Raw genomic sequence first — 22,818 nt, 5'->3', positions numbered from 1 at the left:
GACAAAACTAACTTTTGTCAATATCAAATAAACTGAGAACTAAAAGGAAATTCTCAATCTCTCCTTGTTGTATAGCTTAGCTTTTCAAACAGTTTTAACAGTTACTTTAGTCTGACAAAAGCCGAATGACGAATTAGCGCTTCCAGTCAGAGACTGAGGCTACGTCCACACGTACACGGGTATTTTTGAAAACTGAGATTTTCCGTTTTCGTTTTAAAAAATAATCCCGTCCACACATAAAGGCAGAAATGAAGGAAAACGCTGCTATGAACATGCCAAAGCAGCAGGTGGCGCTAGATTCCTAACCGTGCAGAAATGTTGGCCAATCAGAAGTCTAGAAGCCTCGGTGGGAAAAAGTAAACAAAGCTGGGGCATAGAAGCAGAACCGAGTCGTATGTGTGGAGGGACAGTAACTGTGTGTATATGTAAGCATTTAAACACTGCAGAGAGTAGAATTAACAGTAACAGTATTGTAGAAATTCATTTCACCGAAACAATAACGTGGCGCACAGTGTGACGCATGCACCAGTTTATTGTATTTCCAGACTTGCTTTCGGCACAATTTACAGTGCACGCTACTCTGTTTTTTGTCAGACTTGAAATAGCCGAAATACCTTCACCCTACGGAACTTCTATGGCTCTTCCGTTCGACAATCTCTCCGGCATTGGAACCATCATCTGTTTTCTCTTCGGTCACGCTCGGTTGATTTTTCTAGTCGGCACACTCATTTCCTCCATTAAGCGCTGGCTCCATTACCCGCTGGCTGCTTCCCAAACAAACACACGTGCGGCTTGGCACTTGTGCTGTACGTAACAAGTCACGCGACGTGACGCTGCGGCTGTGATTGGTTCGGCTCTGCGCTACTTAATTTGGATTGGCTGACCTTTTTTTTTTTTTTTTTAAGAGGACAAGAGCGGCGAAGTCTATCGCGATAGTTTAATTTCTCTATCGAGTAAAAGTTATATCGCGATACATATCGTTATCGTTCTATCGCCCAGCTCTACATCAATAGAACTGTTATATCCCAAAATTTTATAAATGTATGCATTAAGTCCATAGTAACTGCATAAATTGCAAAAATGTGCAATAAACTACAAAAAAAAAAAAAAAGGAAAATCGTTTTTTTTTTGTTTTTTTTAACACATATTTCTAGTTACAGAAATTTCAGAGGTATATACCTCAAAACTGTAAATACAAAAAAGTTGCACAAAATAGTTTCCAACCAAAGAAAATTTACTTTGAGTGTCTTCATAGTGTTATTTTTGCCATACACCAATTTTTATATACAGCATGAAAAACGAAAATAAATATTATTATGTAACTTAAAAAAAAAAAAAAAACTAAACTTTTTCCAACAGTGCAATTTGAGTTCCAAGCATCTCAGAAACTATACAGAAAAGAATAAAGTCAAACATGACTTTTAAAAACACCATTATAGGCTTTTAAAGGCCCTGAAGGTAAAAACTATGTTTCCCACAAAATATGACATCACTTCCGATTTTGGCAGGCAATGGCAGACATGCAATAGTTCGCGCTGATGTCTTTTCCAACGTAGAAAGTGCTATAAACAGCTGATCGGCAAAGCATGTTTCTGGAATACTATGCTTTTGTTGCTGCAAGTGCTTTTTATGCTATTTTTGCAAAGCTATATGTGGAAGGAAACCGTGACTTAGGACAAGCTGAATGCGTAAGAAGTACGTACTCCTCCGGTTTCCTATGCAAAAAAAATTATTGCGCTAGCTTATGTGGTAGCAATTCTACCGGGACTTAAAAATAGTTATGCAAAACGGAAACACCATCCTGACAAATATTCATTTACATACACAACTTCAAAGGGAAAAAAAGAAGCTTTTTTTTGTGCTGACCTGGTGCTCCGGCAGCTCTTTGTTTGAGGTGACGATATTCAGGGCAGTCTCGCCGTACATGCCCCATGTCCCCACACTGGAAGCAACGCCGATCCTTTGGCTCTCGTTCCTCCTCTTTGATGTCCTCATCTTTCTCATTTTCCTTCTTTTTTATTCTGACAAAAAAATTTCAAAAAAAAAAAAAAAAAAAAAATCATGTCACCACAAGAAGGTATGGAAAACATGCCAGATTTAGTACAAGTCAAATAAAAACAACTTTGACTGAAAATATATATCTGAAGTTTGATAGTTGAAATTAATTTACGTCCAGTGCACTGACTTCGTACTTTAACATCCATGGCTGGTTGATTGAATAGAAAACTGTTAGGCCCCAAAGTTATGATATTATATTCTGTACTGTACAGTGCTGTGCAAAAGCCTTGAGCCACCGCTCTCTTCTTTACATTTTGTTGTCAGTGAGCCTGCCTTTCTTGTAAGGTATCCTGAACAATGGTCTCCACGCTTCCTGAAGGTCTTTCAAAGGTTTTAGGACAATGGCTGCTTTGAGACTCATCTTTGGTCTTGTCCTTGTACCTGACCATTTTCAGAGAAATGTTTTTTAGTATGTTAAGCCCCTTTCTCGGTCAACAGTTAAAAAGAAGCTTAAAGCAACGGATGAACCAGTGTGATGTCTACACATAACAGATGACAGACAAGAACCAATTTTAAATTGTACCTTTGGGTACTTTGGTAATACTGGCCTGTCCCAAAACACAGCATTAGTTCCCATTTGTTTACTTTAACCTACAAAAATATACCAAAGTTAACACAGTTTGACAACCACAAATACAATGTTTGCACCAACAAGGTGAATCCCAGCATGCTGTTAGCCAAAAACTTGGCATATGCTGGGGTGTGCAATGTACCCATTAGAAAAAACCTGAGGAAACTGGACAAGTAGAGAACAAAAGAAGTTGCTTACCAAAAAAAACAAAAAAAAAAACTGGAATTTTCCTGAGAGATACAACTGGCCATTCTCTTGATTATTCTATTGTTCATGGAACTCTCATGAGAAATGGTCTCAGTGGATGGGTGGCTGTCAAGATCACATTCTTTTGGACAGTTCCCTCCACAGCTTTAGTTGTATTTTTTAAGATGTGAGATAAAACAACTGAGAGAAGTTCTTCGTATTTGAGCATATTGATTTTTTTCTCGGAAATCTAGCCAACTGAGAGATAAATCTCTGTGACTTAAGAGGGGACCACCTGCGTCTCTTTGGACAGTCCTTCATGTAGTGTCCAATCTTTCCGCAGATCCTGCAGCACCGGTCATTAGGAGCCAATTCACCATCTGTCAGCACCTTAGAGTCAAAAAAGTATTCCTGCAACAGAACAGAAGACATTCAAAACACAAAACACCATTAGGCTGGGATACACAGCACACAGCAGTCAAAGTCTGAACATTCAACTGTGTTACATGAATGACCTACCACTTCAGTGCCCGGGACGGGATAAAAGGGAGTTCCAAACAGCTTTCTCCCATTTATAAATGCCTTCATGATGAAGTTTGTCACTGGTGGAGGAATGAGAGGCAGCATAAGTAACAGGGCATTTTCACAGTTTCAAAGCAAGCTTCTGCAGACGTACCCAGGCCCAGAGCAGTTCTGAATCGATTTACATAGAATCCTGACATTTGTCTACATATTTCCCCTTCATAACAACTGTACGGTGGGTTATTTGTTTATTTTTAATATTCGTTTGGATGGAGTGTGGCCACTTTGACAAGTGTCCTGACACTGTAGGTGGCACTATTTGCTACGGCTCATTTTCACTAAACGCACAGTGGATTCACAAGTAACAACTTTATATAAGCACTAATGTTGAGACTTCAGGACTGGAAAGCAATGGCTGACATCACAATGACAAAACTTATGTTTCACATATAGTCTATGGTTTTGGTGCCCATTAAATTTGTTTTCAACAATGGACGGGAATCAGAATAGCATTCTGCCTGATCTGCTGATGTGCAACCACGGATGATCTGATATCCACGTGTCGGTGTTGTTCCCACATCATCATAATAAATGTTGTTCCAGGTTCAACATTGCAAGTGACCAATCACATTGTTGTGACATCCCCCTTTTGTGCCTTTGAAAAATGCCGCCTTAAAAAAAATCTACTTCACTTGCGAGAAGAGAAACCGCTTCGGTCCGCCGATCCAGGAACTTGAATTCTTTGAATTTCCGGATACTTTTGTTTAATAAACAGTAAGCATTATACATATTGTCCTTACAGAGGCGGTTTCTCTTCTCGCAAGTGAAGTAGATTTTTTTGAAGGCGTTTGTTTTTTTCGAGGTGGCGGATGACGTCACGAGAAGGTGATTGGTCACTTGCAATGTTGAACCTGGAACAACATTATTTATGATGATGAGGGAAAAACACCAACACGAGGATATCAGATCGTCCTGCAACCACACATGCTGCTTACACTGTGATTTTGTGTGTATTTACATTACTATCATAACCTGACAGGACCTGCTGTTTTGATCTAGTCTCTAAACCATCACAATTTGTCCTTCTTCTGTTCATTTTCAAGCATCAAAGTACAATGACTTCAACAGGTGAACAACTGTAAGTGTGGGTGCAGGTGTACAAATATTCAACCAGCCTCATCCTCTGGGCTAATCTACAATGGAAATGAAAAGCTGCAAGCAATGTGTGCACGGTGTACATATTAGAGCATTGGTGTCCAAAGACTGTTGCTGACTGTTGCCTGCTTTTACAGGCAACAACTGCAGAAGGGGAGACTAAATGAAAAAAAATGCTGCTAAGATCCACATAAAAGATAATAAGAGGATGAGAATGATGTAGAGGGTGAGCCTTTATAGCACAAGGTAAGACTGGCTACTCAATTTTTTCAGAGTTGTTTGAACCCAGTAGGAGGCTAAACTGACATGAAAAAAGGAAATAAAACCCAAGAATTGTCTAAGATTGTTCAACCACCAAAATTACACCATAACTTGACAGAGGTTTTAGGAAACTTTATCATAACCAAAGACAAGTTTTCAAAGTCTACAGAATGCATCAATAAGATATTTTTTGTATCAGGTATGGCAGGCACTTACTTTTACGAGAAACTCCAGCACCGAGGTTATGATTCAAATCAAAGGGATCTAAGAAGAAGAGCATATCAGTGGGATGAAAACAACTGTGAATCTGGAAGCAAATCAAGTTTACAGAGATGCAGAGCCATGTTAGCACCTTCAATAGCGATGCATTTGCTGGTCCACTGTTTTTCAAACGTGGTGAGGCGTTTCCTTTGGCGAATGCTGATCACGTGCTCTTTGAAGTCAAACTCTTCAGTGTAAAAGCGTAGAAGTCCCAGCCACAGCTCTCCCACAGACTCTGTGTTCTGCTGATTCTCTAAGTGATGACGACGCTGTGAGAACAGAGGAAACTAATTCCAGAGTCATTACAAGACAAACTGTACTTGCTGCTTTTGTGTGTGTGTGTGTGTGTGTGTGTGTGTGTGTGTGTGTGTGTGTGTGTGTGTGTGTTGTTTAATTAGATTTGACTGATTATTCGAGATACGTGGTTTTTTTACACCCCAGGGAACGCTGAGACTAAAGTTAACTTAGGTAATGCTTTTAAATAATTTTCCTACATAATTGCCATAAGACATTTTAACGTGGTTGCTAAGCTGCAAAACTCTTTTGTTTTTCCAACTCACCAGATCCTCAAGGTCATCAAAAAAGAAAGCGTTCCAGCCATCTACCAACCGCTGAGGAACAGTATTCCCATCAAAGATCTAAAAAGACATCACGTATCATTTAGAGCTATTTACTTCATGAAATTCAATGCAAAAATAATTTTTAAAAAAGACTCTTCAAGTTTCAGGCACAGCACTTGACTGAGTTAATCAGTGGTAAATACCTCCTGCAGGACAGGAATGACAGGTGGCTGCCTCTGCTGCAGAAAGTAAAGCACCATCAGGATGTAAGCATAAGAAGAGAGGCTCCCTCTGGAAGCGTCACCGATGTCACAGCGCTGTGAGGACAAAAAGTGGGTTAGTTACAGGAAGAGACGACACTCGTGGTGAAGGCTTTTTGTAAGAGGGCACACTAAATCATGTTATAGATCTTGTATTTTCTGTTGCATTTTCTTCCTTGTAAAAGAGATTTGATTTCAACGTTAAATAAAGGTAAATAAAAACACACTAACATACATGTGTTATGCTTGCAGTGAGATTTCCAATTTTTTTTGGGAAGAAAACCCTGCTAACATTTGTTGTAAAACCCGTTCCCAAATTCAAGTGCAGACATCAGAAGAATAAGCTCATGTATGTTTGAAAACATGCAGGTGGATATACGTTTATTTGTATACTGAGCATCATTGTATACATACCATCTTTTATATAACTGCACTTTAATATTCCTTATTTTTGGTTTTGTTTATGCACTGGCCTCAATGCTGTTGAGTCTTTATACAGCTTTCATTTACTTGCTGTGTTGGTTCTGTTACTCCCACTGGTATGGGGTGGGAGATCACTTGCAAATACTGAATTTGTGCTTCTTTGAAAACACCCAAGAAGGATCGTAGATTACTGAATACTCAGCCTGAGTACTCTGGTTACAAACCCAGATTGTCAATTTTCACATACCTTTGCAAAGACCTTCATTGTGTATCCCAGAAACTGCACACGTGGATCCAGAGCCGCATATGTAGCTAGCATCCTGGTGTTGTGTTGAGCCTAGAAAGAAGAATCCTCCAAATTCATTTATAATGCAACATATTTGACAATATAAAACATCTCTTATAACATTACATGACAACAGTCATAATGAGGGCATCTTCCACTCACCAGTGTGTTATAAAGGCTGATATCCCCCTCCAAACCACTCTGTTTGTGTTCAAACTTCACTATAGGCACTTTAGCTGTGGTGATAGGTAAGATGTTCCTCAAACCTGAGATGATGGAAATTATGAGATTAAAGTCAGTTTTTCCACACAGACAGGAGTCTCCTACCAAATTATTCAGGGGGAAATAATAGGAACACTTTAACTGACCTGTATGCTTCTTGAGCACTTTTGCAAGGCCTTCAATGATTTCTTTGCAGTTCAGCTTCTGTTCAGACAGATCCAAAAAAATAAATTAAACACTGATCATATGAAATAATGATCATGTGTTTATTCAAGTGAGTGCATCTGGATGTTTTGTCTGCTAACCTCTGCAGTTTCGTGGCCCTCCAGAGTCATGCAGATGTCAAGGTCACTGTCACGGAATCCAAAGCCATTTTTGGAAGATCCAAACAAGCAAAGCTGGGCTTTTTCTGTGGAAACATGGACGTTTTAAAAAGAAAACCAAAACAAGGCACATCAGTCTTTTAAAGTGTTCTCACAGTGATGTTGTACTCTCTAAACTCCATCCATCCATCCATCCATCTTCATCCGCTTTATCCGGGGCCGGGTCGCGGGGGCAGCAGCCTAAGCAAAGAGGCCCAGATCTCCCTCTCCCCAGCCACCTCCTCCAGCTTATCCGGGGGAATACCAAGGCGTTCCCAGGCCAGCCGAGAGATATAATCTCTCCAGCGTGTCCTGGGTCTGCCCCGGGGCCTCCTCCCGGTGGGACATGCCTGGAACACCTCACCCAGGAGGCGCCCAGGGGGCATCCTTGTCAGATGCCCGAACCACCTCAGCTGGCTCCTTTCGATGTGGAGCAGCAGCGGCTCTACTCTGAGCCCCTCCCGGATGGCCGAACTTCTCACCCTATCTCTAAGGGAGAGGCCAGCCACCCTTCGGAGGAAGCTCATTTCTACCGCTTGTATCCGCGATCTCGTTCTTTCGGTCACTACCCACAGCTCGTGGCCATAGGTGAGGGTAGGGACGTAGATCGACTGGTAAATTGAGAGCTTCGCTTTTACACTCAGCTCCCTCTTCACCACGACGGACCGGTGCAGCGCCTGCATTACTGCAGCTGCAGCCCCAATCCGTCTGTCGATCTCCGGCTCCCTTCTCCCATCACTCGCGAACAAGACCCCGAGATACTTGAACTCCTCCACTTGGGGCAGGAACTCATCCCCGACCCGGAGTGGGCACTCCACCCTTTTCCGGCTGAGAACCATGGCCTCAGATTTGGAGGTGCTGATCCTCATTCCCGCTGCTTCACACTTGGCTGCGAACCGTTTCAGTGCGAGCTGGAGGCCCTCACCCGATGAAGCCAACAGAACCACATCATCCGCAAAAATCAGAGATGAGATTCTGAGGCCACCAAAGCGAAACCCCTCCGCCACTTGGCTGCGCCTAGAAATCCTGTCCATAAAAATTATGAACAGAACCGGAGACAAAGGGCAGCCCTGGCGGAGCCCATCACCCACCGGGAACGAGTCCGACTTATTGCCGGCAATGCGAACCAAGCTCTTGCAACGGTTGTATAGGGATCGAATGGCCCGTAGCAATGGGCCAGACACCCCATACTCCCGCAACACCTCCCACAGGACACCCCGAGGGACACGGTCGAATGCCTTCTCCAAGTCCACAAAACACATGTAGACTGGTTGGGCAAACTCCCATGCACCCTCAAGTATCTTTGAGAGGATAAAGAGCTGGTCCAGTGTTCTGCGACCAGGACGAAAACCGCATTGTTCCTCCTGTATCCGAGGTTCAACTAGCGGACGAACTCTCCTTTCCAGCACCCTGGCATAGACTTTCCCAGGGAGGCTGAGGAGTGTGATCCCCCTGTAGTTGGAACACACCCTCCGGTCCCCCTTCTTAAAGATGGGGACCACCACCCCGGTCTGCCAGTCCACAGGTACTGCCCCTGATCTCCACGCAACATTGCAGAGGCGTGTCAACCAGGACAGCCCTACAACGTCCAGAGCCTTCAGGAACCCGGGGCGGACCTCATCAACACCAGGGGCTCTGCCACCAAGGAGTTGTTTAACTGCCTCAGTGACCTCGCCCCCGGAAATTGGCGGGTCATTCCCCTCAACCCCAGACTCTGCTTCCTCCTCGGAAGACGTGTCAGTGGGATTAAGGAGGTCCTCGAAGTATTCCTTCCACCACCTGACAATTTTCTCAGTCGACGTCAGCAGTGCTCCACCAGCACTATACACAGTGCAGGTAGAGCACCGCTTTCCCCTCCTGAGATGCCTGACAATTTGCCAGAATCTCTTCGAGGCAGTCCAAAAGTTTTTTTCCATGGCCTCTCCGAACTCCTCCCACACCTGAGTTTTTGCTTCAGCCACTGCCCGAGCCGCATTCCGCTTGGCCTGTTGATACCTGTCGGCTGCCTCCGGAGTCCCACAGGCTAACCAAGCCCCATAGGACTCCTTCTTCAGCCTGGTGGCTCCCTTCACCTCTGGTGTCCACCATTTGGTTCGGGGATTACCACCACGGCAGGCACCAACCACCTTGCGGCCGCAGCTCAATGCAACAGCTTTGGCAATGGAGACGCTGAACATGGTCCATTCGGACTCAATGTCCCCCAGTCTCCCTCGGAATGCTGTTGAAGCTCTGCCGGAGGTGTGCGTTGAAGATCTCGCGGACTGGGGCCTCTGCTAGACGTTCCCAGCACACCCTCACTACGCGTTTAGGTGCACCAGGTCTGTCCAGCGTCCTCCCCCGCCACCTGATCCAACTCACCACCAGGTGGTGATCATTTGACAGCTCAGCCCCTCTCTTTACCAGAGTGTCCAGAACATATGGTCGCAGGTCTGGTGATAAGATTACAGAATCGATCATCGACCTACGGCCTAGAGCGTCCTGGTGCCACGTGCACTTATGGACACTCTTATGTTCGAACAGGGTGTTCGTTATGGCCAAACTGTGATTAGCACAGAAGTCCAATAACAAAGCTCCTGTGTTCACTGAGATATTCAACATCTCTTTATCTCAGTCGGTGATCCCCACATGCTTCAAAGAGTCCATCATTGTTCCTGTCCCGAAGAAACCCCACCCTGCTTCTCTCAATGACTATCGCCCTGTAGCCCTCACCTCAGTAGTGATGAAGTGCTTTGAACGCCTGGTCAGAGACTTCATCATTTCTTCACTACCAGACACGATGGACCCACTACAGTTCGCTTACCGTCCAAATCATTCCACAGACGATGCCATCTCTCATCTCCTCCACACATCACTCACTCACTTGGACACTAGAAGGGGGAATTATGTTAAAATGCTCTTCATAGACTACAGCTCTGCATTTAACACCATAATTCCCTCCACACTCACCACCAAGCTGGAGCATCTGGGACTCAGCTCATCTATGTGTCAGTGGATCTCCAACTTCCTAACTGGCAGACCACAGGCAGTAAGGATGGGCGGACATGTCTCAGCCTCCACCACTCTCAGCACTGGAGCCCCCCAGGGGTGTGTTCTGAGCCCCTGCTGTACTCTTTGTACACATATGACTGTGTGGCCACTACCAGCTCCACCACCATCATCAAGTTTGCTGACGACACCGTCGTGGTGGGCCTGATCTCTGATAACAACGAGACGGCCTACCTGAAGGAGATTAGGAATCTGGAGAACTGGTGCCAGAGGAACAACCTCCTTCTAAACGTCAGTAAGACAAAGGAGCTGATAGTGGACTTCAGCACTAAGCAGGAGAGGAACTACCAGACCCCCGTCATCAACGAGTGCCCAGTGGAGAGAGTGGACAGCTTCAAATACCTCGGAGTTCACATCACGCAGGACCTGTCACATGGTCCTGTCACATCAACACCGTGGTGAAAAAGGCCCGACAGCGTCTCTACCACCTCAGACGCTTGAGAGACTTCCAACTGCCCCCCAAGGTGCTCAGGAACTTTTACTCGTGCACCATAGAGAGCATCCTGGCGGGAAACATCTTAACCTGGTTCGGGAACAGCACCATGCAGGACAGACGAGCTCTACAGAGGGTTGTGCGGTCAGCTGAGCGCACCATCCGCTCCGAGCTCCCTGACCTGCACTCAATCTACAGCAGGCGGTGCTGGACCAAGGCCAGGAAGATGGTGAAGGACCTCAGCCATCCCAACAACAGACTGTTCTCTCTGTTGAGGTCAGGAAAGCGATTCCGCTCCCTGAAGACCAACACAGAGAGACTGAGGAGGAGCTTCTTCCCGCAGGCGATACGGTCTCTCAATCACACCACCACACAGTACTGACCCACACATATGGTTCTTACACACACACTGGACTTTCTGGACTTTGTTTTTGCACAACACTGGTCACTATATTCTTCATTTCCGGTTAATACTTGTACAGCTGCTGTTATTGTGTATATATTTATTTATATTTAGATTTCTTCATACATTCTTATATAGTTCTATATTGTGTATTTTGTTGTACAGTTATTTTATTTTCAACTTTAATTTATATATTTTATCTTATTCTCCCAGTTAAATTTACCCTTCATTCTAATTTGTGTTGTACAGTTATTTCATTTTTAACCTTAATTTATATTTTATTCCTTCCTAGTTAAATTTACCCTTTTTAATTTTTCATATTTATTTCCTATCTTATTCATAGCCTTTTCCTTTTTTGTTTTCTTTAGGTCACGAGCAGTTGTCCAAGCATTTCACTACATATCGTACTGTGTATGACTGTGTACGTGACAAATAAAATTTGAATTTGAATTTGAACAAAGCACCGCTCGGGTTCAGATCAGGGAGGCCGTTCCTCCCAATCACGCCCCTCCAGGTCTCGCTGTCATTACCCACGTGAGTATTGAAGTCTCCCAGCAGGATAACAGAGTCTCCAGGTGGAGCACCCCCCCCCCCCCCAGGGACTCTAAGAAGGCTGGGTACTCCGAACTGCCACTCGGCGCATAAGCGCAGATGACAGTCAGGACCCGTTCCCCGACCCTAAGGCGCAGGGAACAAACCCTCTCGTCCACCGGGAAAAACCCCAACGTACCGGCAGCAAGCCGAGGAGATATTAGAATACCCACCCCAGCCCACCGCCTCTCACCAGGGGCAACTCCAGACTGAGACAGAGTCCAGCCCCTCTCCAGGAGACTGGTTCCAGAGCCCAAGCCATGCGTAGAGGTGAGCCCGACTATATCTAGCCGGTACCTCTCAACCTCACGCACTAACTCAGGCTCCTTCCCCACCAGAGAGGTGACATTCCATGTTCCTATTGCCAGTCTTGGCAGCCGGGGGTCAGTCCACCAGGGCCTCCGCTCCTGGCCGCCACCCGGCACACAATGCACCCGACCCCTATGGCGCCTCCTGCGGGTGGTGGGCCTGCGGGAGGATGGGCCCATGCCTCCTCTTCGGACTGTGCCCGGCCGGGCCCCATGGACTAAGGCCCGGCCACCAGACGCTTGCCCTCGGGCACCCTCCCTGGGCCTGGCTCCAGGGCGGGGCCCCGGTAATCCTATCCCGGGCAGGATAAACTGTTCCCTCGATGTTCTCTTCTGAATCGCTCTTTGTCTGGTCCCTCACCCAGGACCAATTTGCCATGGGAAACCCTACCAGGGGGCAAAAGCCCCCAGACAACATAGCCCCTGGGATCCCTGGGACACACAAACCCATCCACCACGATAAGGTAGCGATTCAAGGAGGAGCTCTCTAAACTCATTTCTATCAATTCTACAAAATCTGCTAATACTCATTAAGTTCATGGAACTCAACAGTCGCTTCACATTGAATGTATTCCTCAGTATATTGTGTCTTGTCAACTGCTCGACAGCTTTTAACTTAAATTGTGCAAAACACACAGTAACACTACACAGCAAAGTTACCAAGGAAATGGAGAGAAATGTTTGAGACTTTTGTTTGCAGTAGATTGTTTCAGGCTCACCATTGTATTCCTTCCTTATAAACCTCTCCAGGCTAGCAAGGATCTGCTCCCTCCTCTGCTGTTCAGCATGTGTAGGTGACAATTCATCTACCACAGCAGATGACACACACACACACACACACACACACACACACAAAGAAAGAAACAACGATGCCTTAATTATTGAAGTTTTTTCTTTTTTAACAACTGCTGAAATACTGGTTTCAGACTGCACAATATGAGAATTATCTGCTTTTGATGCCATTTGTTTTCTCGTGTATTAAAGGAATTTTTGATATGTTTCCTCAAGCTTTGTAGAGTCTTTACATTTTGATCAAATATAATCATAAGGTATTTGCCAGCTGCCCACCATATGCTGAAGAGAAGATGGGTTTTTATTTTACCGTATTTTCACAACCATAAGGCGCACTTAAAAGTCTTAGATTTTCTTCAAAAAGTACGACGCGCCCTATAGCGCAGTGCGCCCTGTGTGTTGTAAGGAGGACGTAGTAGAGAACACCATGAGAACGCTAAAGGGTGAAGTGTGGGCGTTGATCGTATATACCGGACAATCGCACATACCTGTATAAAAGGACAGGTATGTGCATTATGTGGAACATCGTTGTTTTAACAACCCTGAAAATGGCAAAGAGACACGCTTATGAAGCACAGTTTAAACTGAAGGCCATCAGCTATGCGGAGGAACATGGAAATCGAGCAGCCGCGAGAGAATTTAAGATTAACGAATCGATGGTTCGCAAATGGAGGAAGGCAGAAAACAAGCTCCGGCAGGTCAAGAAAACGCAGCTGAGTTTCCGCGGACATAAGGCGAGGTGGCCCGAGTTGGAGGAAAGACTCGAGCGGTGGATCATCGAGCAAAGAACGAGTGGGAGAAGCGTTTCGACGGTCACCATTCGGCTAAAAGCAGTTTCACTAGCTGAAGAGATGAACATTGAACATTTCCAAGGAGGTCCGTCTTGGTGCTTTCGTTTTATGAAACGGTGCCATTTTTCCATCCGGACCAGGACTACGGTAGCGCAGAAACTTCCAGCGGATTATAAGGAAAAGTGAGTACCAAACTTTGTTTTGCTCCTGCTTTATTTTTAAATACGCACACTTGTATGCTTGTGTGTTGTTGATGATGACGATTACTGGTAATAAAAATGTGAGTACCAAACTCAGTTTTGCTCCTGCTTTATTTTTAAATATGCACACTTGTATGCTTGTGTGTTGTTGATGATGACGATTACCGGTAATAGAAATGTGAGTAAGGTACCGAACTCAGGTTTGCTCCCGCTTTATTTTTAAATACGCATACGGTACTTGTATGCGCCCTATAATCCAGTGCGCCTTATGTGTGTGTTAAATACAGTAATGGCACACATAACTGAGACTGCGCCTTTTAGTACAGTGCGTCTTATGGTCGTGAAAATACGGTACTCAAAGATAATGGCTATACAAGCAAAATGATTCCTTGCAGGAAAATGCTAAAGTGAAACAAGTTAGAAGTGCAATGTTCGCTACATACAGTAACATAGTTTGCAGAGGCCATCGAGGATCTCTCTGAAGCGGTCATTCATAGGGGGCAGAGGCTTCAGCTCGATTTTCTTAAAGTCTTCAGGGCACTCGTCCTTCAGGTGACCATCTCGTTTGCAAATGCTGCATACGACAGTTGGAGGCTGGAACAGGAAAATTAACGATGTCCAGGAACAGCTTTAATGTTATGTAAGAGTTCCGAATGTCACATATTGCAAAGCTTGAAAATATTTCCTTATGTTTGCTTTAATGTGTCTAAATACTGAAGCAAGTCATATTGTCACAATCTTAAAAATACTTGAAACTGCCAGTGCTACCCCTCAGCCTCTAAGTAGACACACCTACGTTATCAACTTCAAAATCCTACATTGCCTTGTTCTCAAGTTATTACATTCACATGATTTTCAAATAAATAAACCAATTTAAAACTACTGACCCACCAACTCATCCATCCACCGATCCATTCATTCACTTTCTTATCCTATTCTGAAGCTTTCCCAGCTGTCAAAGGGAAAGAGGTGGGGACAAGTCTACCACAAGGCTAACACTGAGACAGACAACCGCTCACACTCTCATTCACAATCACTAATTAACTTAGCATGCATGTGTTTGAGGAAGCCGGAGTAAGTGGAAAATAACCCACAAAGCTACAGGGAGAACACGCAAACCACACAGTTATGTAGCATGAGCATCTAAGATGATGCTTCTTCTATACTACAGCAACAAGTTTAATGGATCTCTATTATAAACAGGTCAGAAGCCTTATCTCAAACTACATTACATACAAAATGTTGTGCCTTGCTAAGGCATTTACAAATATTTATCCAATGGATGGATGACATTAATTACTATTTACCTTTCCACAAGTGAAAATCATCTTGTCAAACACATAGTGCAGATCATCTGGTGCAACAGGCCCGTCATCCTCTGAAACTCCGTTATCCTCCTCTTCCTCTTCTTCTTCCCTGTCACTGTCCAGCAGGCCATTGGGGGAGGAGGAAAGTGTGTTTCCCTCACTGAGAAGCATGTCCATGAGGCGGGTGTCTAAAGTGCTCTCATTTCTTTCTTTGGATGGATCTGAACCATCTTCATCATCACTGTCAGGCTCTTCGTCCTCCTTTGATCCCTGGTGCCCTCTTTGAACACTCTGGCTTTTTTCTGCTTTGATGTTATTCTCATCCTTGTTTGTAGATGAAGGCTCTTTCTTCCCAGCTTCTTCCAATTTTACACCCTGTGCCCTTGCTTTCTTCTTTGTTTGGTGTCCTCCGGTGCCCTTTTTCTGAGGGCAAGCAAAGTACTTGTAAGCTGTTCTGAAACGCTCTTGGATGTACTCAAAGACCATCTGGCTGTTCAAGCTTCGAGCAACGTTCCTCTTCAAGGCAAACGGATCTAGGAATATAAGAATGAATGAATTTCTCCATTTCTCTATGCTTGGAAAGTGAGTTTTGCAATAGAACTATCTCTTACCTTCGATAGCAAGCCTGCGACGAGGCCAGTTCTTCACTTCCCTAGAGAGGAGGTCCTTTAAGCGGATGCTGATGATATATTCTTCAAGTGCAAATTCCAGTGTGTAGAAACGTAAAAGCTCCAACCATAACTGGCCCAGCGCAACATCTTTACCCACGTTGAAGGTTAGGCGGATCTTTAGGTGAAAGCAGCTATGGTTAGTGCAAAGCCCAGGGGCAAAAGCGAGAGTATCAACACTGTCACTGAGTTAGGTAAAACAAATCTTACCAAACCCTCTGAGTTAGGGGCATCATTGCGGTGTTGAGGTTTGGCTCTGCCTTCTCCCCTGGCCTCGTTTCTGTTCTCTCCCCGTCCTTCGGTAGAGGTCGGAGGTCTATGCTCCCACTGGACATACATGTCCATTGTAATTCCAGTCAAATGATATTCATCCACATGTTTGACATCAAAGCCTTCAATCTGCAGGAGAAAAGCAAAGCCAAACATAACAGAGAGTAGAAGCAAAGTAAAACAGTTAGCAAAGAGATCACTAGCTTGTTTTTAATAGCCATTTTAGCCTGTAGAATCTGATATCACAGCTATATTTTTACTAATATTTACTACTGTCGTACTTTTGATACATCGCAAAGAAGGTCAAAAGGCAGAAGCCTGACTGAAAATCTGTGGTCTTATGGAGTGATGAATCTGATTTTTAAATTTGTGATTCAAATCATTGTCAACACGGGAGTGTCTACAGTAAAACACAGCGGAGGCCCCGTCATGATTTGTGGCTGCATTCCAGCTAGTGGTGTTTGAATTTTGTCAAAACTAATGGAATTATGAACACTAAAAATACTGTCAGATTTCAGTACCATCTGGAAGAGTTTGGCAACAATTTCATTTTCAGCATGATAATGACACAAAAAACCAATGCAGTCAATTCATACAGATAGAAAAACACATAATGGAACACTGCCAGTCATGGAATGTCCCCACAGAGCCAGATCCCAACATTATTGAGGTGCTGTGGGATCATAACAGGTAGCAAAACAAAGCAAGCTTCTCTTAGAATGTTTTCACACCGGTTTGGTCAGTTTAAGGCTACATCCACACTAGCCCAGATAGATTTGAAAACGGCGTTTTCGCCTGAAAACGCTTCGCGTCCACACTAGCGTTTTCCATCGTTTTCACAGAGTTGTGCGTCCACATTGAAACGGCCCAAAACGCTTATATTCCAATAATGCGCATGCGCCAAAGCAAGTGAGAATTAAAGAATTTGAAGAAAAGCTATCTGGAGCATGTACAAGCTGATATTAATCATTTTTAGGACTGTCAAAATTGAGAGCAATGAAAACAACTGCTGTATAATGCCCTCCGCTATCTTTGTTTAATTGGTCACATGACTGCATCACATGACTAAAATGTGTCATCGTTTTAGAAAGTCTGCGTTTTCGAGTCTCCACACTGCGGCGGGACAGCTCCGTTTTGAAATGTATGTGTTTTCGAGAGCGTTTTCAAAACGCTGCGTTTTTCCTTGAGGAAAACGCCGTCTCAGTGTGGACAGGAGGCCAAACGAAAACGCATTAGTGTGGACGTAGCCTAAATCAAACCCTGTTCATTTTCCCCTTGGTGTGGTGTATTTGTTTAGGTGTAAACACAGTAATCACACTTGGGTGTCGACCAAAGCAACCGCACAGAGACACTTTGGAGGGGGTGATCTCACTACAGTTCCAAATGAACTTGAGTGGTTTGTTTGTGGCGTGAAAGTGACCCCAGCCCGAGCTAAGAAAGTGTCCTGTAGCAAAATATGCTGTTTATTCTCAATGTGGGAAAATGCTCTGCACTATAAATTAGAGATGGACCGATCCGATATTACGTATCGGTATCGGTCCGATACTGACCTAAATTACTGGATCGGATATCGGAGAAAAATAAAAAATGTAATCCGATCCATTAAATATCACGAAAGCACCTCACAAAACTTGCAACACGCCGTAACTCACCTCAGAACGTTAGCACGTCGGAGCAGTATGCATTACGTGATAGAGCGGCTGTGGCATGCAGGACCTGTCGGTGGTCTGGATAGCATTTGGAGCTTCGCTAGCAACCCGGCATTTCATCTCCGACAAAGTTATCCCGAGAGAAGTAAAGCAAGTGTGTAAGTCCATCTCTGAATGTTTGTAAAGCATTCCTGCGTTAAGCTTAACAAGTGATATATGGAGCGACTGCCTCTTCTTGCTGCTACTTCAATCATGAAACTGCTTAATTTTCATTTCATTTCATTTTTATTTATTTCACACTTGGTGCTACAAATCAAACAAAACAACCACATCTTCTGTCAACAAAACACAACAACCATGTGTGAAAAGGAGCAGGAAGAAGAAAATATTCTTATTAAACCCTGCCCCCTATCTACCATCGAACTTATATCACCGGTGGGCACCAAAAATCAGGAACAAACTAATATTGACATTTCTCTCCGGTCAAATCCCAAACCAACATCACATTCATTCGCATTCTTCATACTGAGTTATCGTTTTAAACATATAACACTTTTTAAAACATTGTAAATTTATACAATTCTTTAAATTATAATGAAGTAAATTCCACAGTCTTATACCCCTAACCGTTGTGCTCATTAATCTTTGTGTAGTCCTGGCTAACTGATGTTTAAAATAAAATTTCCTTCTATTCTCTTCTCCCCTTGAACACATCAAAAATACTCTTTGTAACTTAAAAGGCAAAATATTATTTTTAGCCTTAAACATAATTAATAATGTCCGTAATTTCACTAAATCTCCTAATTTTAATAATTTTGATTCTATAAATAATTTATTTGTATGTTCTCTATATTTAACATTATGAATTATTCGTATAACTTTCTTCTGTAATAGGTTTAAAGGTTTTATGGTATTCTCATATGTATTCCCCCAAACTTCAACACAATAGTTGATATATGAAAAAAACAAAGAAAAATATAAAATACGCATTGTTTTATAATTTAATAAATCTCTTATACTACCCAAAATATAAATACTTTTGACCATTTTCTTTCTAATATGTTCAATATGAGATTTCCATGTCAAATTCTCATCCACTATTACACCCAAAAAACGAAATTCAGTAACTCTTTCAATCAATTCTTCCTCTATAAACATAATGACTTTATCCTCCTTTACACGATTACCAAATATCATATATTTCGTTTTTGTCAGATTCAAAGATAATTTATTTACATCAAACCATTTTTTTATTCTTAACATCTCAGAAGTCATAATTTCAACCAAGTCTTTCAAATTCTCTCCAGAGCAATAAAAATTTGTGTCATCTGCAAATAAAATCGAATTTAACCTTTTAGATACGTCACAAATATCATTAATATATAAATTAAAGAGTTTAGGTCCCAAAATAGAACCTTGAGGAACACCACATACAATCTTCAGTCTTTCAGAAGTATTGCCAAAATAATAAACATATTGCAACCTATTCTCTAAATAACTCATTAACCAATTCAATAACCAATTCAATGCTACTCCTCTCACTCCATAGTTATACAATTTAGAAATCAAAATAGAATGTTGTATCGTATCAAAAGCTTTTTTTAAATCAACAAATACTCCCACTGTGTATTTATTATTATGTGTTGCAGATGAAATATCTTCAATAAAAGTCAACAACGCTAATGCCGTTGACCTATTTTTACGAAATCCAAATTGGTTTTCATGTATTAGTTGATATTTTTCAATAAAACTATCAAGTCTTTGTGCAAAGAGTTTTTCTAGCAATTTTGAAAACTGTGATAAAAGAGACACTGGCCTATAATTGTTAAAACTATGCTTATCTCCTGATTTATATAATGGTATTACTTTTGCCACTTTCATTCTGTCAGGGAATACTCCTGACTGTAGCGAAAGATTAAAAATATAACAAAGAGGAGTACTTATACAATCTATTGTCTTTTTAATTATGACCATGTCTATACCATCACAATCAGTAGATTTTTTATTTTTACAATTTTTTACGATTGCTACTATTTCTTTTATGGTAGTATCGGCTAAGAATATGGAATTAACCATTCTATTATCACCTATCCAGGCTTCCTCATCTCCTGGATCATCATTTTTCCTGATTAGATTTGCTAAAGTAGGTCCAACATTTACAAAAAAAGAATTGAATTCGTTTGCTACTTCGGTCTTATCTTTAACAACTTGATTATTATTAATAAAATAATTAGGCCGAACTTTGGGTGTGTTCTTATTACCCAATACCTCTTTAAAAATATTCCAAATGCCCTTAATATTATTTTTGTTTTCCTGAAAAACTTTATTATAGTAATCTTTCTTAGCTTTCCTCAATATTAATACCAACTTATTTTTATATAGTTTATATTTCATTTCCGCATTTTTAGTTCTATATATTATATACTCCCTATATAAATTATTTTTCTTTTTACACGCATTTGCAAGACCCTTAGTTATCCAAGGTTTCCTATTTATATTCTTTTTCTTATGCTTAAATGATATCAATGGACAATGTTTATCATACAAGGCCAAATATATATTTAGAAATACTCCGTATGCAATGTTGACCTCATTAACATAAACCTCCTTCCAGTCCATTTCCATGAGATCTTGTCTAAACCTATTAATTGCTTCATCATTTCTTAACCTTCTAAAACTCACAAAACTAGCTTCTTTCTTTCTTTTCATATTTAAATCGAAAATAAAAAAGACTGGTAGATGATCGCTTATATCATTTATGATGAGGCCACTTTCAATATTATTCTCCAAACTATTAATAAAAATATGATCAATTAGTGTTTCTGATTTCTCCGTTATTCTACTCGGCTTTATAATTAAAGGATAAAATCCTTTACCATATAATAGTTATATATATATATATATATATATATATATATATATATATATATATATATATATATATATATATATATATATATATATATATATATATATATATATACACATACATACATACATACATACATACATACATACACACACACACACACACACACTAGGGGTGCAACGATATTCGTATCGAAATTGAACCGTTCGATACAGTGCTTTCGGTTCGGTACGCATATGTATCGAACAATATATATTTTTTAATTTATTTTATCAACTTTTCTTCTGACGATGCTGTCTGTGTTGAGCGCTCAGTGAATCTGCGTTCGACTACTCCGCCTAGGCTGCACTGTCGAGCACAGATCCACTGAGCTCCAACCACATGCATTCAATCAAGCTAGCGAGACAGAAGCTAAGCTCATTGCAACATGGCAACTGCCTCAGTGCCTCCTGAAGTCGAACCTCCTCCACCGTCATTGAAATCTGGCGTTTGGAACTTTTTTGGCTTTCGTGTGAAGTATCACCCTGATGGTAAGCGCGTTGTGGACAAAACTACAACAGTATGTCGGATGTGCCATGCCATGATTAATTACATCGGTGGGAACACAACAAATATGAATGCACATTTACGCCGACATCACCCTAGTGCAAAGACGAGTGAAGGCAGCCAAAAACAACAACAAACACACATGCTACAAACTTTGTCGGAGTCATTTAGACAGCCGTTAGCGCATGATTCTAAGAGGGCAAAAGAAATCGACAGGGCAATTGCTACTTTTATTGCTGTCGACATGCGACCCTTTTCTGTTGTAGAAAACACCGGGTTTCGGGAAATGCTGAGAGTACTTGAGCCCCGTTACAGTATTCCTTCACGAACCCATTTCACCGATATCGCAGTTCCTGCTTTGTACAAGGAGACAAAAGCTAAATTAGAGACGGCAGTGTCAGCAGCACCCGCTGTTGCTCTGACCTCAGACGGCTGGACGTCAAGAGCTACGCAGAGCTACCTCACTGTCACCGCGCATTACATTGATCCGGAATGGCAGATGAAAAACTGTGTTTTGCAGACACGCCTGGTCGAAAGTCACGCCACTGACGACTTAGCCAAAGGTCTCTCTGAAGCTGTGGAAGGCTGGAAGTTAGTGCGACCAAATGTGACAATATCTGTAACTACTGACAATGCGAAGAACATAGTTAATGCTGTCACAGCTGCTGGGCTGGGGCCACAAATCGGATGTTTTGCACATACAATTAATATAGCTGCTCAGAAAGGAATGGCAGTGCAGAAGGTTTCCCATCTCCTAGCAAAGATGAGAAGAATTGTCTCCTTCTTTCACAGAAGCACAACAGGATGCAATGTGTTTATGAAAAAACAGCAACTGCTGCAGCTTAGTGGAAAAAAACTGATTCAAGATGTTCCAACTAGGTGGAACTCCTCTCATGATATGATGGAAAGATACCTTGAACAGCAAGCTGCAGTGTATGCTGCTATGGCCGACAATACTGTGAAGAAGAGTATGAAGAACATTCAGAATCTAACTCAGGAAGAACATGCACTGGCTGAAACTCTTGTTACAGTCATGAAAACCCTAAAAACTGTGACAGTCATGATGTGTGAAGCGTCATCTCCAATAGCATCCATTATCCTGCCACTTAAAATGAACATCCTGAACTCTATGGCGCAGTCTGGTGATGACAGCCCAGCAGTGAGAGATGTAAAAAAAAAAAAACATCAGGGAGGACCTGGAGAAGAGATACGCTGATCCTGCCCTTCAAAATTACCTACACAAGTGCACAGCTTTAGATCCTCGATTCAAGTCCCTGCGACACTTTGATGATGTCACTCAGCTGAGAGTCTATGGAGCACTCACCACAGAACTTGTCTTGAGCATTGAACAAGTAGGTATTCTTTTTTTTATTTTTGAAATTTTATTTAGCTACTGCTTGATTTATAAATATTATTTAAACAAATACAATTAACAGTTTGGTTGTTTATATTTCCTCAGGACCAAGCTGCAGGCACCACAGAAACTGCGACCTCCGCAGAGACTCAAGCAGCAAACTCTTCAGATTCACCATCAGCATCTCCACCAGAGAAAAAGTCGGCCATGAAGGAGTTGTTTGGAGAACTGTTCATGTCACAGGAGCCAAGGACCAGGTCTGCAGCCGAAGTGGCAGAGGAGGAAATTAACTTGTACAGGTTAGCAGACTGCATTCCCACAGATGATAACCCACCGAGATGGTGGAAGGAACATCACAGCTTGTACCCTCATCTTTCCAAGTTGGCACAGTGTTACTTGGTTGTACCTGGAACCTCTGTCCCAAGTGAGAGGGTGTTTTCCACAGCAGGTGACATTGTCACAGCA

General features: G+C 42.4%; 1 protein-coding gene across 3 annotated transcripts in view; it reads right to left on the bottom strand.

Annotated features, from left to right (window-relative positions):
* tut4 (terminal uridylyl transferase 4) overlaps positions 1–22,818 on the bottom strand; it is a 43,952-nt gene that overhangs the window by 3,787 nt on the left and 17,347 nt on the right. For all 3 annotated transcript variants that reach the window (XM_086270205.1, XM_086270207.1, XM_086270206.1), the window contains 16 exons: positions 15,876–16,064; positions 15,609–15,783; positions 14,998–15,530; positions 14,134–14,284; positions 12,627–12,713; positions 7,071–7,174; positions 6,912–6,969; positions 6,706–6,809; positions 6,505–6,594; positions 5,778–5,891; positions 5,575–5,652; positions 5,106–5,283; positions 4,970–5,017; positions 3,335–3,417; positions 3,111–3,226; positions 1,867–2,021 (listed from right to left, as the gene is read on the bottom strand). In XM_086270205.1, the coding sequence (XP_086126331.1) occupies positions 1,867–2,021; positions 3,111–3,226; positions 3,335–3,417; positions 4,970–5,017; positions 5,106–5,283; positions 5,575–5,652; positions 5,778–5,891; positions 6,505–6,594; positions 6,706–6,809; positions 6,912–6,969; positions 7,071–7,174; positions 12,627–12,713; positions 14,134–14,284; positions 14,998–15,530; positions 15,609–15,783; positions 15,876–16,064 (2,263 nt within the window). The remainder of the gene's footprint in view (positions 1–1,866; positions 2,022–3,110; positions 3,227–3,334; positions 3,418–4,969; positions 5,018–5,105; positions 5,284–5,574; positions 5,653–5,777; positions 5,892–6,504; positions 6,595–6,705; positions 6,810–6,911; positions 6,970–7,070; positions 7,175–12,626; positions 12,714–14,133; positions 14,285–14,997; positions 15,531–15,608; positions 15,784–15,875; positions 16,065–22,818) is intronic.

This window comes from Aulonocara sp. 'chitande type north' Nkhata Bay, linkage group LG17 (genome assembly GCF_057382095.1).
Source record: "Aulonocara sp. 'chitande type north' Nkhata Bay isolate Kocher_YH1m ecotype deep benthic linkage group LG17, A_spYH_male_GT1.1, whole genome shotgun sequence".
Classification (NCBI taxonomy): domain Eukaryota; kingdom Metazoa; phylum Chordata; class Actinopteri; order Cichliformes; family Cichlidae; genus Aulonocara; species Aulonocara sp. 'chitande type north' Nkhata Bay.
Note: the sequence above shows the minus strand (reverse complement) of the source record. Positions and strands in the feature narration are given on the sequence as shown.